Source organism: Hippichthys cyanospilos, chromosome 5, assembly GCF_059441005.1.
Source record: "Hippichthys cyanospilos isolate Australia breed blue-spotted pipefish chromosome 5, RoL_Hcya_1.0, whole genome shotgun sequence".
NCBI classification, from domain to species: domain Eukaryota; kingdom Metazoa; phylum Chordata; class Actinopteri; order Syngnathiformes; family Syngnathidae; genus Hippichthys; species Hippichthys cyanospilos.
Genome location: NC_142373.1, coordinates 9,263,818 through 9,282,530, shown reverse-complemented (window position 1 = coordinate 9,282,530; position 18,713 = coordinate 9,263,818). Strand labels below are relative to the sequence as shown.

Below are 18,713 nucleotides of genomic sequence, written 5' to 3'. Positions count from 1 at the left end.
AGTGTTGTAAGCAATAAAGCTTTTATCGTTTCAACAGCTCCCATGTACGACGTGACAGGTTTTTCCTGCACCAATGGCTGAAATCGGACACTGCAAACAATCCAGTGTACACTCAGCAAGGCGTGTGACACATTTCGCGGCGCATCGACGGCAACCGACCGCTCTCTCGCTGGCCGCCGCCAAAGAGGTGATATGAACGCTCCGACTCGCGCGGGAAACGCCGCTTAAAAAGGAACAAGGTACCTAACCTTTAGTCTTGAGAGATGGGGGGGAAGGGATGTGGATGTGCGACTGGACCAGAAATGAAAATCCGACTGCAGTGTTGTGCTTTAACTGAGTAAGTGTGCTATTGTTGTAGATATACAAGAATAGATTTTGTTGAACCTCAAATTCTTAACCATTTTCCTCAATGGAAGCATACAGAATAATATTAAAAAGAAAACATTCAATTTTATTTTGAAAAAGCAAAAATTCAACATTTTTGCCTTCTCTCATGCCATGTCAGTGATCTCGGAAAACGGGTCAGCCTGTGAAATGAGCGATGTGAGCCCGAGGGAAGTTTGACGTCAGTTTTGGTCCACACCAGAGGGCGATGTAGGCTGACATTTTAGATGAATGGGAAAGATTGGATGAATGAAATTGAGAATACTCTGTTTATCTATATACATATGTACATATGTGTACAGTACACACAAAACACATAATTTGTATATGTGCGCATATTTGCGTGTGTAATATATGTAGGTTTGTGTGTGTGTGTATATACATATATGTTTATGTGTTTTATAATTGTGTTGTTTAAAAATGTATGTGTTTGTATGAATGCATTGAATATAATAATGCATACGTGCTTATACATTTGTGAGTAAATACACTATGTGTATGCATATGTATATAAAGAAAAAAAATAGGCGTTATCGGGTTCGTGAAAGGTTGTTGGTCTCTGTGTGGCGAGCAACCGGTTCAGGGTGCCCCCCGCCTACTGCCCGAATTCATCTGAGATAGGCACCAGCAAGCCTGCAGCTCCAGAAAATGGATGGATGGAGAAAAATGTGTTTTCGGAGTTGAACTTGGAGGTCGACCCCGGATTGAGTCATCTGCATGTTTTAGCAAATTCCCACTGGGCCATCAGCCCTTCTTCCATTAGATTTTTCTGTCACGAGGATCCGGCAAATATATTTTGTCTGCCACACTTCAATCTGAATATGTGAATAAGAAGACCACTTAATAACATTGTTTATTTGATTTTTGATCAAATATGATACGAATATCATTAGAGGAAAATATAAGCTATTTTAAAATAATACATATAACAATGTACAAATTGGAGATATACGACACCATCTTTTTTTCTGACGATACCAGTATGAGTACTCTCTTAACTCTTAAGTAAACACTGATACCGAGCCTAAATACCAACACAAGTAGTACTTTTGATACACACATTTTCCTCCCATAAATCAATGAGAGATCATTTTAAAGAAACACCCACTTCTTCCAATATACCATTTCATATCAAAATTAATTTTCCGTTAGCGTTTTCCCTCCACGCGAGTAACGAGTAACGTCGCTTGCAGCTGCTGGCCCGTCCTGTTAAACATTAGCTTTCGGAACCATGTCCTAATGCCGCAGAGGTCCCGCCCCCCGCAGCACGCAGCCCGCAGAGCTGCTTATTTTTCTATTGCAGTACCTCATCACTCGAACCATGTGCAAAGTCCGGTACAGAAAGGTGGACAGTACAGCAGCTTGCATCATACTGAGAGTTTCTGTCACTTTAAAAAAAAAAAAAAAAAAATCTACACACCCCTGTTCAAATGCCTGTGGTAAATCATTTGAGGGATCTTCCACCATTAATATGACCCATAACCTCTACAACAAAACTCAATGAATTCATGTAGTTGCACAAGTGTGCACACACTCCAACTAATAACTGAGGAGCAATTTCATGTTAAGCACACATCTGCCCACTTTTAAAATGTCTTATAGGGACCCCAAATTAAGTTTGGATCTTATCGTATGCTTTTCTGATGTTTTTTTTTTGCTGTCTAGCAGAAAGCTGGTTTTGTTTTAACATTGTAACAATTCACTGTTTCTAATTCCCACCTCCTTTGACTACAATTAATTTCCAGCTGAAGTATGCTGAATGCTTCTTTCTGAGGACGGCCGCATCCCATTTAGAAGGCGTGCACACTTGTGTAACCATTTTTTTGTCTGTTGTTTTTACTCCCACTCAGTCACCTATCCAGGTATTAGTTGCATTAATGCTGTTGTTTTTTGTTTTGTTTTTTGTTAAAGAAAACAATGGAAAAAAATGACTTTTTCATGCATGACTGATGAACAAATATAGTGTTTTATTTAAAGTTAAAAAAGGTATAATTTCCCTTGACAATGCTTCGACAATTCCGTCGTCAATATAACAATGAAAAACAACAAAAACATACAGACATTCCAGATAGTAAGTATAACACCAACATGATGTAAAAATAACATTGTAGCACCAAAAAAGTATAGAATCAAGTGACAGACTTCACTAAAATGATTTAAGTAGTTGATTATCTTACTATTATTACTTTAGTGCTGCCGTTCTTAGACACTCCTTTAGCCAAACACTTTAAGGGAAAAAAAACAAAACAAAAAGCAAATAACCCCTGGGACTGAATACCAGGACTTTTAGAAAACGTACCTATTTTGGATTGAATGCGTTAATCAGAATGCCATATTTCGACTCGTCGTGTTGCATGGAATATATTCATTTGACTTAAATTTTATATTTGTATATCTGTATCGCGACGGTTGGATCCCGTTTGGCGGGAGGGGTGGGCTCGCCGCATGACTCACGTATACAGTATGCGCCAGTGAAGCGGTACCCGCACTACACAACGCTCAGTCACTCCGCTTCCCAGCTGCGGCTCTCGTCAGACCCTCCCGCCTGACCCCGCCCCCCTCCTCCCCCCTCCCCCCTACTATAGATGATGACGCTTTGGATTTAAGAGCGGTGATATGAATAACACGGCGGATGACTTATCTGGAAGCCTTGGAGCCGAAGCGGAGAGTAACGGTGGAGAACATCTACTGACGCCGGATGTCACCACAACACCCTGCGAATGCAACAGGTATGACATCACGGCGTCATGTTGGCTTGGTTTGTTTTTTTTTTTTGTTTCGATGTGTCACCTTTGCAAAAAACAAACAACTATAATGCATTAGGCGTTGAAGAGTTATTTCAACGTGTAACGTCAGAATCAAAGCTGTTGGTTTGCGGGAGATGAAGAGTTACTCAGTAACCGCGCTGTTTGCAGAGCGAAGTCAAAAGAAGAGTTTATTGTATTGAGAAGAAAAAAAAGGAAAATTAAAGACTGTTCTGAGGTACTTTGTTTATTTTGTTTCCCCAAACTTTTTCCTCTGAAGGCAACTTACAGAAAGAGAAGTTTCATCAAATCAATCAAATTTGATTTGTATAGCCCTATATCACCCAAGTCTCAAATAAATAAGTGTTGTTTTGAGTTTACGTGTTTTCTTAGCATATTTAGACAAGCTCGGTAATATGCAAAAATCATTTCTTCGTCATTTTAAGGTACGTCGCGGGCCGCTTAGAATGGATGGCGGGCTCCCAAATGGCCCCCGGGCCACAGTATACAAACAAAGTTTATTCATAGATGAGGTAAAAAAAGTAGAACCATTTTTTTTTTCCATTTACTCAATAACATTAAAACAACTTTTTCATGCATGCTTTAACAAACAAGCAAAAATATTAATATTACAGAAGACATATATATATATATATATGCCTGCATTCAATTGGTTTTTAATGTCCATAAAACTTTCTCTTTCAATGACAACCTCACAAAATTGTACCAAACAAAAGAAATGAGTAATCAGATTACAAAAATAATGCTATAAATGTGTGGCTTTATCACATCCATTTTTCACGTTTCATGAAATATGTGACCGCATCCGTCGGTTCCGTTCACCAGGTTACAAAGAGGAAGCCGAGAAGTATCACCTGGTCACGATCGGCCCGTTCCCGCTTTGTCTCTTTCCGCCCCTGACCCAATTTTACCTTGGACCAAGACGGGTGCAACTCAGGTAAACTCTCTCACCAATGTGCGATACTAATGGGAAATATTTTTGCGTTTTCTTTGGTGGAATTTTCATGTTTGAAAAAATCTCATTTTCACAATGATTTTGAGCGAATTCTCATCAAATCCAAATCCAAAAGCGGCTTTGAAATGGACCTTTATGTTGGCGGCGCAAAGATACTGTCATTTCCTAAATTCACCACTAGAGGGGGCAGTTACACTCATAATTACCTCCACCTGAGTGCGTCACTGTTCATTTTGGTACATTATGGTCATTTACATTATGGTCAGTAATAATGAAGCACTAATAAATGAATAGATTCACATTCTGAACATTTTATGAAGTAAATGGAGGAAACTGTATTCATATGAGGATGGTAGTGCAAAATATCATGTAGTGTTAAATATGATTTATTTAACAGCTTTCCTGCACTGTGCAGGATTTCTAAGTTGCATGTGTGCATGAATGTGAGTGTTACCCCTGAAGTACATGAAGGCATTTGAGAGAGTAGGTGAGATTTTAGGCGAGGTGCTTTGGTGTGTTTTCTACAGATGCGCATTGTTATTGAGTGACTTATGATGTCACGGACGAACTGAGTCTTTTGAATGTCTCTGGGAGGAAAAAATGTGGACACCTCCGTAGTGCATAAACATCCCATTCCGCAGTACTTTCTAACTGCCAGCTTCAATTGTAGTTGAACTATTTTTAGAAGACTATTCATAGTAAAGTGCAATCCATGTGACTGCAAACATCTCAGACTAGCGGCGGAAGGTTTTTCGTACGCTTGAATTAAATGCGTACAACATGTCAAGTGGCAATTTTGTTGCTTTACATCCCTTTATCCATTTACGCTTTTGCTAATTGACCCCGCTCGGGGATCGCGATTGGATCAAGGCCGGTCAAGGACAAAAACGTCTGGAGCCGCCTCTGTTATGAGAGTAGCGGAGACGTTGTTATCAACTGGACTCCATTAATTCCAATTCATTTTCGCTGGGTGATAAGTGGCAGCGTCTGACTGTCTGGAGTCTCGCCAGTCCCGCTACTGTGTTGGGAGATAAAGTCAACTCTGTTATGGGAAGCCTGCTTCTTTTACTTCCTTCTTCTGCTGCTGCTTACCAGTCAAGCTGGACCGCGATTGGGCGGCCAATGTCCGTGTTTGCCGCTCCACGGTTAAATATATGGCATGTGCTATATTTGCGTGCCGTTCGGGGACGGTTGTGTGATAAAAAGTGCCATGAAAATGAAAAAGGTTTCCACTTATTGGACAATTATTTGACCCATCTCAAGCTTTTACATGTCTTGAATGTACTGTATGATTCCAAAGGAAAAGCGTACGAAAAATGTAGAAAATACACAACGGTATTTTCCACACCTAAAAGCCTTAATTTTTTTTAAAAAGCTGGTGCTGCGCCTTATATATGGATCGATATACCGGAAGCACCTTTTGAATTCCTGCATTAAAAAACAACAATCAAACAGAGCACATAACACAACTCACAGGCATATATTCTTTATCCTCCCTCGACATTTTATCACAGCTAAAACAAACTCCGTTTTGTCTGCGAAACTTTGCGCCGTTATCTTTTTGCTTTGGACAAACTTGTCAAAACATTACAAGTTATGTTGTGAGTTAGTGTATTTTATTTTTTTTTTATGTCCGGACGATTTAATAAAGGGCCGGAAAAAGGTCGTTGAGAGTTTAGCCGTGTGTATTTTTACTTATCATGGATACGGTCGGCTTGCTCTGATATGATCTAATTTTTTTGTAGCTTTGAGACGTTCTCATCTTTTGGAGCTTTTGCGTACCTAATGAAAAGGCCGCCGATGAGATAGTTACCATCCGTTTTGCAAGCTCGTGACTCCAGTGCACGATCCTCAAATTTCACTTGCACTCTGCGGCCTTGTATGTTAAAATAAAATGAAAATAAAAACATGTTTGCTGCAGGCTTTAAAAAAAAAAAAAAATGGGGGGGGGGGACTGGGAAGCTTCTGCTTTCCAAGGGCAAAGGAGGAGTTTGCGTTTTGGGGAGGAAACATGACTTGTTTCTCACACTTATATCGCAACAGATCTCGCTGCCGTTTTAATGCGGGGACACTTACTGTGAGTCGGCATATATGATTTGAAAAGCTTACCCTGCACTTATTCGGGAATAAATAACATCTAAAATAGTGACTATGTTTGGATGTTTTGTCGGATTGTCCTTGAAGTGTGCAGCATGAACTTCCGAGCAAGAAGAGTAACCTTGCCTGCCATCACACCTCTTTGTCTGCAAAAGCGGGTAGGAAGCTTCTTTTTTTTTTTCAAACAAGTAATCTAGAGCTCCACAAAAATCCGACTCGTGATCAGATCAGGACGTCATGAATTGGTTTCAATTCAATTTGATTTTGTTGTAAACCTTGCGTGTTCTTAAATGACGTTGTTGGAAATAAAAGGAAAGTTTGAAAGTTCCCTTGTTATATCATAATTAGGGCAATAACTTTTTAGAGCGGCGCAAAAGAAAAAAATACTGTAACCCAGTTAACTATTAACTTTTTGCGGCGGTTGAACTCTGCCTCTAAATTTGAGCCAAACTGGCGCAATGACAGAGAAAGATCAATGCTTACATAGTTTTACTTTAAAAAATAAAATAAATAAAAAAATGCTGGACGGTTCATAATAAAATTCTGCACTCTTTGCAAAACCAAGTTCCAAAGCCGTGTCAGGTGTAAATCTTTGGCAAAGGAAAAGCTGGAAAAATAATTGAATCAAAAATCTATTACAACGGTAGAAATGAACGTTTTTGATTATTAGATGTTAATTCTAAGGTTTTACTAAATCTTGGTTCTCTAAGCTTTGTAGAAAATAATAGTTAAAATGTGATTACTTTGAGAGTAATTATGAAAAATGTTGCTTTTAATGATTCAAAAGTCTTCAATTGCCTGACAGCATCATGCAGTTTTTGTGATGAATTATGACAATTCCTGCAATGAATTAGTCACAAAAAATTCATCCCTTGGTGATTCTAATCATCATATTTTGGGGATTCCGATTACAGTTTCACTTGTATTTCCTTGTGACTATTTTTAATCCACTGTAGTAATGTAAAAAAAAAATCATAAAAATCTATCAGTGTACTAATAATATAACTCCCGCAAAAGTGTCTATTTGTTTGGATCTTGAACGATTGTAGATTAGGAAAATATTGAAATAATCATTTCTTGGCTCACGCTGTGACAATCGTAAAAGTTTATTATTTTACCGCAAATGGTGGCGCAACACATTTAGAGGGCATCTCACAATATGCGCAATCATATCCATTGGAAAAGTAATATTGTTGCCTTATTGAGTCACTAAGACTGGTTATGTTTGCTTGTAAAAGTGTAGCTTGCTCTTGGCCTATCAGAAGGAGCAGCACCATCATTTGAATTGCAGTATTAAAACTCTTCAATTCTTTATTTTCCTGTTTAAGGCCCAATATTATAGCAGTCTTTTACTCATCAAATTCACATTAGAACACGTGTTTATTTTCTTGTGTGTGTGGGTGGCGTGCAATGAATTGTACCCGCTTCCCAGCACAGCCACTGTATGCATGTTCCTGTGTAATTCACTTGAATGTCAGGTGTGTGACTTAGCGGCGGTTGACTGATGGCGCCAATAAAAAAAAAAAGGAGGCATTAAAGTGAAAAGGGGCAGTTAAGCAAAAGGTTATTTGCTTTCCCGGCGTCTTTGCGGCGACTCAGCGCCAGTTGCTTGTGCGGCTAGACAAAGCTGGAGGCCACCTCCTCGCCATCGCTCAGATAGAGCTGCAGCTGTGGGGGTGCGGTTCAAGGTTAAAGCAGACGAGTCTAATTGGCCAAGTGGCTCACACTGTCCCATCCTTGAGATAAGGTCAACAAGACCATTCAGCCGTGCGCGCTGGCAATGTGGAGATTTACGCTTTGCTTGCCGCGCTCGCTCTCTTCATCCGGTCCGTACTCTTGCCGTTTCAAAAATTCCCATTGTATTTTTTAAATCCGTTCGAGTCCAAATTAATCAAATGAGCCAAATGGCCAACACATTGGGTTGGGGATTTGACCCGGCAAAAAGAGTTTTTTTTTGTTTTTTTTAAATCAAACAAGGGCTTTCTCATGTCACACGTAAACATAAAGCTTTTTCGAATCAGTTTGGGGTAAAGATAACAAAATCTGCCCAAAATACGCAACTATAAGCCTTCATATTGTAAAGAAGCTGAAATCCAATCGGACGCATAAAAAAAAAAATGAACACAATTGTCGGTGAAAGTAACTAAATTTGCTCAAAATCCATGTCTATATTTTTTCCTATTGCTGTAATGACGACCTTGTCCAACCTTAAATTCAACCCAATTTCCCGCACTATAAGGCGCACCTAAATTCTTTTAAAAAGCTGATGGTGCGCCTTATAATCAGGCGCGCCTTATATATGGATCAATATTGAGATTGGGATGGGTAGATGGGGAATAAGTAAGCTTTACCTCTTTCTTTTGTGAGTTTACAGTTGAACAAGGTTGCTCATATCGACATCGAGTTATGCTATTGAGCGTTTAGAGTTATTATTTGAGTTATTATTGTTATTACTTTGAGTATTACTATATTTTGTGTTTGAAATATGTCATTAACGTGTAAGGACCCTCAAAAGACACTTAATCCGTCAAAAATCAAATAATGAATGCAGGTACAGTGATGGAAGCTCTCCATTTTGTTCTTTTGAAATATTTTCTTCTGGACATTACTCAGTTGTGTCGGTCGAGCGTGAAGAAAAATCTACTTGAAAAGCTCTTTCGCCTCAAGCGAGACTACTTTTGTTCTGGAATTGTCAATTTTCTCTTTAAAATCCATTCCAGCACAATGCCAGCTTTACAAATGCCATGCCTCCTATGGGGGGGGGGGGGGGGGGGGGGGGCGTCTACGGGAGGAGCGGTGGTTCAAGTGGCCCATCCACTGGAACTACTAATTAGCTGCCTATTAACGCCAAGGCCACCACTGGAGGATATCCGTGGCGAGTTTTCATTTTGCAACTTTTTGCCTCGCCTCAAGTGTCTTTCCATCAAAAATATTTGTTAAACTTCACTTTCACGTGCGTCTACCACTACTTGTCCTTGCCTCTTTTTTTTTTTCTTTTAATTTGTAGTGCTAATCATGTCTGCTGTCCCTCAGTCCGACTACAAAGCTGTTTGCATAACTTCAGGAGGTTTTTAGTGCGCGGAGCCTCAAGAGTCTCACAGCAATGCAGCAAGTTGATTAGATTTGGAATATAGCATTAGGAAATTGTTCAAATAATCACTTCTTGGGTCATGCTGTGGCCATCGTAAACTTTCCATTTTATCTTTAAAGGTTTTATCATTTTAGCTCAAGTAGTGGTGCAACACAAGTAGACAGACAATATTGCAATAGAATTTGGAATTTTTGTTTTGAAAATAATGAAATTGAATTACCAACTGAACATAAAATCTATATTTATAAAACTTATATTTTCCTAAAGGAATTCAATCATTATTTTTAAAGGATTTTTGCATGTTTGTTTGTTTTTTTGTTTTATTTAAGTTTTATATATATATATATATATATATATATATATATATATATATATATATATATATATATATATATAAATAAATTTTAAATAAAACAAAAAAAATATTACATATTTAATTTAATTATATATATATATATATATATATATATATATATATATATATATATATATATATATATATATACTTTTTTTTTTTCTTTGACCAAGCAGTTTTAAGTGTGTACAAACCCTTCATTCATTCATTACAAGAACTGTGTCAAGAAGAGTTCCTTCAAATAATATTTGTTTTTGCAGGTAATTAAGATTTATAATGAAGATAACACCAGCAGGGCGCTGGAGGTCCCAAGTGACATCGTCGCCCGCGACATATGTCAGCTGTTCGCCTTGAAGAGCCACTGCATCGACGAACACAGCTTGACTCTTTACGAGCATCTCTCCCATCTGGGAATTGGTACGGCTTCAAATTACATCATCTGGACCTTGCTTGAAAGTGGCTCCGGATCTTCACCCAGCCTAGCGCCAAGTCATTGTCAGGGACGTTTGTTTTTTGCGACAAAAAGTAAATGTTGGCTTTATCCATTGAACTAATGAATGCTATTCAAATTTTTGTTTTGTTTTTTAGGCCGCTGCAGTTCAATTGAATACATTTGAATGAAACCCCGTCACATATTCAAAGCTATTTTACAAAAGAAGGATACATTCATTAATAAAATATGTGAGCGGGGTATAATAGGACCCCACGTTAATGTGATGTTAGACACCATAGTTGCTTACAACATGCATGTGTGAACATTAAAAAAAAAAGCAACTCTTAAATGTTTTGAATAGATGAATCATAAAATAATTACTCATGCAGAGTTACTTGACTCAAGGGTGAGGGCTTTCTATGGAAATTACACAAAGCCTATTAAAAAAAAAAAAAGCTATTCATCCACCACAATTATTAGTTGGAAGTCTCGGCAAAGCTTTTCAGTTATTTGACTTGAACATATGTAGATTTTGCTTGTATTCATCTGACAATACATATATTTTATCCATCATTTCCCGACTAGAAAGAACCATTGAGGACCATGAGTCTGTCATGGACGTGATCTCCAGTTGGGGAATGGAGGAAGACAACCGGCTTAATTTCAGGAAGAATTTTGCAAAGTATGAATTTTTCCGCAAACCCTTGGTGAGATTGACATTTTCCACATGCCATTTTAACCATGCTGCGTCTCAGATATTAAGGCATCAATTCTTCAAATTCTTGCAGGACTTCTTCCCTGACCACATGGTGTCCATATCCAGTGAAAACAACGGCGGGGTGGATTACTCTCAACTTGTGGAGGTATTGGCTCTTATTCTATCGTTTGTATGATTTTTATTAATTCGCTGCCCTTTGGCTTGTTTTTGTCCATTTTATTGCTGTCAAATGAAGTCGCGCCGGCTTCAAATTGTGTTTCGCTTTTCATTTTACCGCCGTAGCTGTCATACTTTTGGTATTCGGATATCCGACAGAAAATCTGAATTGAATATCAAGTATTCAGATAAACACCGCATAACCGGTTAAACCGGTCGCGTCGTTTATATTTTCAAGTTCATTTGGTACACTGAAACAAAACAGCTTTCTGGTGATGAGGCAAATACTTGGGAAATTTTGTGTTGGACGCAACTACTTTAGTGGACACCTCCTCATAAAGAGACAAATTCCTGTTGGTGTATTTTCCACACTATAAGTCGCACATAAAAGCCTTGAATTTTCTCAAAAGATGATAGTGCGCTTTATATTTCAGTACACCTATACAGCGCATAAACCGCAAGTTTTCATTTTTAAGGTTTGAATAACTTGATCGCAATGTAAATTCCTCAATTTTTACCTCTGCATTTGTTATAAATGATTTTTTTTTACCCTATTTGAAATTTGATATGCTATATATGCTCCAATTCTGCAGCAATTTTAAGGATCAAAACCCACATTTTTTAAAAAGAAAGCGCAATTTTATAGAATAAAATAAACAATCTATTGTAACGTTCTTCTTTGCAATTTGATGAGAAAATGTATGTTTAATATTTAATTGAATCATAATTATATTCATCTTGGCACCCATCCAAACAGTCTTAATGTAATCAAGATATTTTTCCCCATTGTTCAGATAGTACGTTCCACAAATCATCTTTCTTCTTAATGTCTGATTGAAAAGTTTGGCTGAATATTCTGATTGTTTTGTTGTCATTGTCTTTAGCGCAGCTCCATCTAGTGGATGCATAGCACAACCCCAGCCACTACTGTAGCTTCTATTCTATGTGCCTTATATTGTGGTATGCCCTATAAATGAAACGGTTTTAAAATAGGACATCCATTGGAGGTCCACCTTATAATTCAATGTGCCTTATAGTGCGGTAATTTATGCTCGATGCAGCTATAACAGAGCCTGAGAGCAGTTCAGGCGACTTTTGTCAACTCTGTGTTTTAGCCCTACTTCATTCATGACCAAATATATTTATTTCCACACCGACAGATCTTTCTCAGCTCCAGCACCTGCCCAGAGATTCACGGACATCTCCACGCCAAGGAGCCCAGCAAAAAGTCCTGGAAGAAGTTGTACTTTATCTTGCGGAGGTCAGGCTTTTATGTCTCCAGTAAAGGAACTTCTAAGGTCAGTGAGCCAAAGTGAACGGAGATAACGTTGTCTTCATTATGTTCATTGCAGCGGTTGCGGTGGAAGCATTATCCCTGGAGCTGTTTCTAATATTTTGGTTCATTCCCGTTGCGCCGATGAACAGCGAAATGCTTCCCAGCATAACGTAGTATTTTTTTTTTTTTTTAATGAAAGCCCCTCACAACCGAGCATCATTTTTACTCAAGCGCTTGTAGGGAAGAGATTTCACATTAGCGGCTGCTCATAGACCAAACATTGGGACAGGAATAGAAAAAGAAAATCTTCCTTTTATCTGGGTGGATTTGTTCTAGTTGTTCTAGTTTGTCGACACAAAAGGTCAGCAGTTCATCTGGTGTTCTATCTCGGTCATGTTTCAAGGGAGTAGAGGAACGGGCTGAACTTGATTTGCCTTGCAGCAGCCTAAAGGCATTAAGAATAGACGGAATGCCGCTGATGACTTCTTGACAGGCTTTTTTTTTTTTTTTTATGGTTGTGGTAACACGGAAAATAAGTCCAAGATCGCAAAGCTGCGATTTTTAGCTCGAAAATAAAAATATGCAGTTACATACATGGGGTTTAAATGATATAATTTGTGTACGTTTCATTATTTTGTGAAGGCCTCGTGCTATTCCTATTTTTTATATTCCGCACTTTTTTGACATGCATCTCCTTCCGCATAATTCGTTTGATTTGAATCATTCGAATTTCAGCATATTCCAAAAATTCACGCCATGGAGGCTATTACTTTTCTCATTCCAAATAGTCCCGGTTTTTCCAAAAATCAACATTTTTCACCCAAAACGTCCCCATTCATTCCCATTTAGGCAGAGTATCCCTTGGAAAGTTGATTATCATTCATTTCAATAAGACATCCATTTAAATTGTTGTCATTTGAAAATCAAATGATTCAAATCATTCAGTTCACCTTGGGAATGATTTTCAAATCTCGCCAAATTCAAACATTCAACATTTCCACCATCATAATACGTACCCACAAAAAAAAAAAAAAAACTCCCCATTTAATGACACTGTTATTTTACCGTTCAAAACTCAACATTTTCATCTCATTCAGTTTGAGAATAATTTTCAATTTCAATATGGAGCAAAGCTGCAGGATATTATCCCAAACACTGTTTCTTATATTTTCCCCATTTTTGTTTAACCAAAATATTCAAAGCTTATTTCCGCGCAGGCAAAGTTGTTGTTCCAAGCTTTGCATCGCTTCGTTATTTGATTGCACGGTTCTGCTTATGTGTAGTCATTTGACCGCAGAGGCCTCGTAAAATGCATTGACATTAAGAATTTCACAGCGGGTCATGATAAGGTCATTAAAAAAATGCCTACAAATCTTTTAACCTGCTACAGTGGACCTTTGTTGTCAGTGCCAGTTTATCGCTCTTGTGTGTGCGCAAACACTAAAATGCTGCGCTATTACTTTAAAAGGGAGGGAGGAGAAACACATGAATGTGTCACATGAAAGCTGAACAATGGTAGTCTTTGTGTGTGTGCGCGCGTGTGTGTGTGTGTGTGTTTCCCTGTACAGATTCATCTTTGGAACTGCTGGTCAGTGATGAGTCTGTCTCAATTTAGTACTGAAGTGCAGTATGCTTTAAAATTTATTGTTATTTTTTTACAGAGGACTGGTGGGTCAAACTGACCCATTTGAAAGTTAGAGTAAACTTTTGAATAATTACACATGTCCCCGGGTCAAATTGACCCAGGATGTTCTTACTATTCCATGGGTATCAATTTTATATTGCCCTTTTGTTACTTTGAGTGGGTTTGCAATCAAAAATAACATTTGGACATTTTTATATAATTTACACACCTCCGGGTCATATTGACCCAGGGACATTATTGCTGTTCTTGAAAAACAAGCATAAATAAATGGTTAAAAGTGACTCTGACATGACAGGGTTAAAAAATGGCTACATAGGCACACGAATAAATAAAAGCAATGTATATATAAAGAACAATAGGAATAAGATTTTTTTTTTTTTTTTTTTGCATATTTGGCTCCTTGGCGCTAATGAATGCACAGCCCAATGCGCTGAAGGACAATAAAACACACCACCAAACATGGTGAGAAAGCCAGGCAACACTTCAAAATAAAGCTTACAGTACCAAATAATGTATAGACCCAAATGCCTTGGAACACTTTTATTTTAATGTCCATCCCAGAAAAGCACGTCGCAAAAACAATGACAACTCTTTCTCCCTCTCAGAATGAGCCCCGTTACAACTTCTTACTGTATGTAAACAACGCAAAGCTGTACGGAAAGTGTGTTCAGTCTCTAATTTAGCGAAAAGTGGAAAGTTTTTATTGAAAATCGTTTAATTTTATTACAGATTTTGGACTCAATCTCATGAGACATCTTGTCTGAGTTTTTATCTCGTTTCGTCCATAATAAGATATTGTGATTATGCACTTGTCTTCAGATATAAATGTATGTCAAATGGTAATTCCAGGAACCGTGGCATCTTCAGTTCATCGCTGACTTAACCGACTCGAATGTCTACACGCTGTCGGCAGCCAAAAAAGCGCACGGCGCTCCCACTGACTTTGGCTTCTGTGTCAAGGTATTGATTTTCTTTATATTAGCCCATTTGCTTTCTTTGTTTCCAAAATGATCTGCTATCATTGAATTATTTCTATTTGATTTTTTGTTTTGTCTTTTTTTGTGAAATTGCCTGTCCAGTCCACAAAGTGCACGTCAGCCCGCGATATGAAGTTGCTGTGTGCCGACGATGAGCAGACCAGGACGTGTTGGATCACAGCCGTTCGATTATTCAAGGTTTTTATAAACTAATTATGAAAACAGATATGTTGTGGATATACAAGTCTGTATTTGTACTCGAATATGGACAATACTCAGTGACGGATACCACTTTATCTGCCTGGCGTATATTTCCTCAACACTTTACTGATATTATTTCTTTAACAGTGCCCCCTAGTGTTGAGACAGTGATACCATTCAACTAAATGAACATGACGTTCTGAACATTATAATGTTTACACTGCTTTGTATTAGCGTGTATGTAAATATAAGATGGGAGCTTTAAAAAAAAAAAATTAGCATGCCTAATTTTTTTGAGACACTCAAAATAGAAATGGCTTATGGGTATGCAAACATATTTTTCAGGAATGCTCTTTTCTGTTTTAGTACGGGATGCAACTGTACCAAAACTTCATGCAGCCACACCAGAAACAAAAAGCTTCTCCAATGGTAAGCTGCTGATCTATCTGTCTAGCTAGCTAGCTAGCTAGCTATATATTCTGCTACCACTCTCGCTCGCTCGTTTTCTCTCTCTCTCTCTCTATCTATCTATCTGTCTATCTATCTGTCTATCTAGCTAGCTAGCTAGCTAGCTAATTATATGTTCTGCTATCTCTCTCGCTCTCTCCCTCTCGCTCTCTCTATCTAGCTATTTAGCTATCTAGCTAATTACATATTCTGCTCTCTTTCTCTCTCTCTCTCTCTCTCTCTCTCTCTATATATATATATATATATATATATATATATATATATATATATATATATATATATATATATATAATATATATATATTTGTGTATTGTGTGTATGTATGTATCTCTGTGTGTGTTTGTCGTTTTGCATTCATCGCACTAGCTCATCATAATAGAAAACAACGTCATGACCCTCCATGGCCGCAGGGGTAAAAAAGAAAAAGTGAATAACTATAAAGCCCCTGATGTAACATTCAGCGTACTTGTTTCTATGTCGCAAGCGCGTTGAACTGAAACCTGAAGAGTCGTTTCAGCGGAGCATCTCCGAGAACTCGCTCGTGGCCATGGACTTCTCGGGCCAGAAGAGTCGGGTTATCGAAAACCCGTCGGAGGTTCTTTCCGTGGCTGTGCAGGAAGGCCTGGCGTGGAGGGTGAGTTAAAAAAAAAACAAACAAACAAAAAACATTCCAAATATGTAAAAAAAAAGTGTGGTTGTCTGAAGGTTTGTTTTTTTTTTTTAAGAGGAAAAGCTGCCACCGACTGAGTGCCCATGGAAGCCCCTCCGCATCCCAGAGCTCGCTAAATATCGGTTGGATTTGCTTCATTTTTGGGTGACAAAAACGATTGGTTGAAAAGTTGACGCACCAACCGGCGTTATTGCTTCCCGCACTTCAGCTCTCCATTCAGCTCAGCCCTGGTTCCACGGCAAGCTGTCGCGGGATGAAGCTCAGCGCCTGATCGCTCAGCAGGGCCCCATCGACGGGTAAGAAGCTCTCTCGACGAGCGACTTTATCGCTAGCTGTCACAACGAGCGGGCCAATACAAGAACTGTTTGAAAAAAAAAAAAAAAGAAAGAAAAATCATTTTGTTTCCAGGTTATTTCTTCTGAGGGACAGTCAAAGCAACCCCAAGACATTCGTGCTGTCACTGTGCCACATGCAAAAAGTCAAACACTTCCAAATCCTACCCGTGAGTACCGTGGACCGTCTTTTATGATGCTCGTTCACGTTGAACTCTCGGGTTCAAAAAATATCCGCTTGGGTGTGTTTGATAACTTTAGCGGCATACACATGAAGTGGAGTATACTTATTTCACCATTTTCACCTTTATCTTTTGACTGATTGGAGCAAGCTTACTAAATCCAAGTGCGATCATTCGAGGACATCCCGGCCTATCCGGTGACGTATGAAACGTTGGGCCGCATTTAACTTGTCTTGCTGAGACAAAAGGGACACGAGTGGACGCAAAGCAATAGGCCGGCTCTCATTAGATGTAATATCATGCTGCGGATGCACTTTTCAGATATTTATAAAAAGTAGGGTGAGCGCACACGCAAAAGCTGTTGTCAACCACTGCTCACACTCATGCGGCGGTTTGTCTACATCTTACGGCAGTTTTTTTTTTTAAATTCTTTTAATAAATGTTATTTCATAAATATTATCCAAAGCTGTTTTAATCCTGACTTAGATGTGACGGTATGCATCCCATCCCATTCATCCTTCATTTCATTATTGTGACTTTTCAAATGACTCACCACAAAACGCTCCTTGTGGCTTTTCATACTCCCGCCCCCCTCCCCGCCAGGTGGACGACGCGGGGGAGTTATCCTACAGCCTCGACGACGGTCACACGCGCTTCTCTGACTTGATTCAGCTGGTGGAGTTTCACCACCTCAACCGTGGCGTGCTGCCCTGCAAACTCAAACAACATTGTAGCGGGAGCACCCTGTGACAAGCGTCAAAACCTCACATCGGTCCCCACAGTGCGTGCGCGGATGCAAACATTTGCAAAGGCTGGACGGGCTTGCAAGGTGCGTCATCCACTGGCTGAATCAGTCACCGCTTACGGACTGTCTCCTCCCGCTGTATTATACCAAATCATTATATATTTTATAATAAGAAATTCATCTATGCGTTTTATATTAAAGTCTATGGAGAGAAAAAAATTATATATATATATATATATATAATGTTCTACATTTTTCCTCGCTTGTATTTTCAGTGAACCTCCTCAACTGTTAAAAATGTTTGTAATAAATATATATCTATCTTTTGATATGTGGTCACAAGTGCAAAGTAGCTACCTTCAATCAGCTGATATTAAAGAAATACAAACAAATCAAGTTAAAATGCAGTGAAATGTTATACAGATGGCTCCTTATATTTAAAGATGAATTGTATGGGAATTCTTGTGGTTTTGAATACAATATGAATACAAAATAACAGTATAAAAATATACACTAACAAGTACATGTTATTGAATCAGAACGCTTGAAATTCATTCCCCACATAGATATTTATTTTTTATATAATTAACTTGCTAACTAACAAAACCTCAAAATTCCATCATTTTAAAGTACTACATACCAAGCCAGCAGATGAATTATAATATCGAAAGTAGGTAGGAATAGAAAAGGATCAATACACCTCTGTAATATGAATTTCACACAGTGATTTGATTAAATATCACATTTCCAATTCAAATTGTTTGCAGAAAGTTCTCAAGTTAAAAAGACCAAGAATCATCATCCAATAAATCATGTATAACCCGATTTTATTTTGAAGTGGACATAATAAATTCAGTCTTTCTCTGGTGCCTTGAACTGCATTATAAATTTTCCCTAACTAGAATTAGAGTATCGTTAGCTTCACCTGACACACTTGGCTTGCGCCTGTGTTCACTTATTTATAGTGAAAATACTTTATTATTTAATGGTGCGCCCTTATATTTATATTTAGTCGCTCCATATTGCATGTGAATATTACCTCTTTAACCCAGTATGCCAAATGTGATTTAGTATATTCTATATGCATCGTTCATGTTTATGCTGCATCCAGGGTGCAGTTCGGATTACGTCCGCTAGATGGTAGTAAAATCATTTTGTTGGCTTTCTTCCAGTTGGACGTTCCAATTCAACTAATCGATTGAAGTTGACGAAAGTTGCGGCAATTATCATTGGCGAAGACTGCCGACGTCATAAGACTTATGA

At 38.4% G+C, this 18,713-nt stretch overlaps 1 protein-coding gene across 7 annotated transcripts; it reads left to right on the top strand.

Moving 5' to 3' along the window:
- The first annotated feature begins 57 nt into the window (after nucleotides 1-57).
- On the top strand, nucleotides 58-18,216 carry grb14 (growth factor receptor-bound protein 14). Of its 7 annotated transcripts, none has more exons than XM_088414681.1 (15): nucleotides 58-187; nucleotides 2,970-3,113; nucleotides 3,975-4,086; nucleotides 9,908-10,064; nucleotides 10,666-10,787; nucleotides 10,869-10,943; nucleotides 12,115-12,252; nucleotides 14,725-14,835; nucleotides 14,955-15,050; nucleotides 15,420-15,482; nucleotides 16,006-16,155; nucleotides 16,247-16,313; nucleotides 16,400-16,487; nucleotides 16,600-16,693; nucleotides 17,309-18,215. In XM_088414681.1, exons 2-15 carry the CDS (start codon nucleotides 3,001-3,003, stop codon nucleotides 17,453-17,455), a joined length of 1,533 nt encoding a protein of 510 aa, XP_088270807.1. In that variant the 5' UTR covers nucleotides 58-187; nucleotides 2,970-3,000; the 3' UTR covers nucleotides 17,456-18,215. The 7 variants fall into 7 exon arrangements, with proteins under 7 accessions (XP_088270807.1, XP_088270808.1, XP_088270805.1 ...); XM_088414682.1 differs by having other exon boundaries at nucleotides 138-239; nucleotides 16,039-16,155; nucleotides 17,309-18,216; XM_088414679.1 differs by having other exon boundaries at nucleotides 138-239.
- Nucleotides 18,217-18,713: the final 497 nt, after the last annotated feature.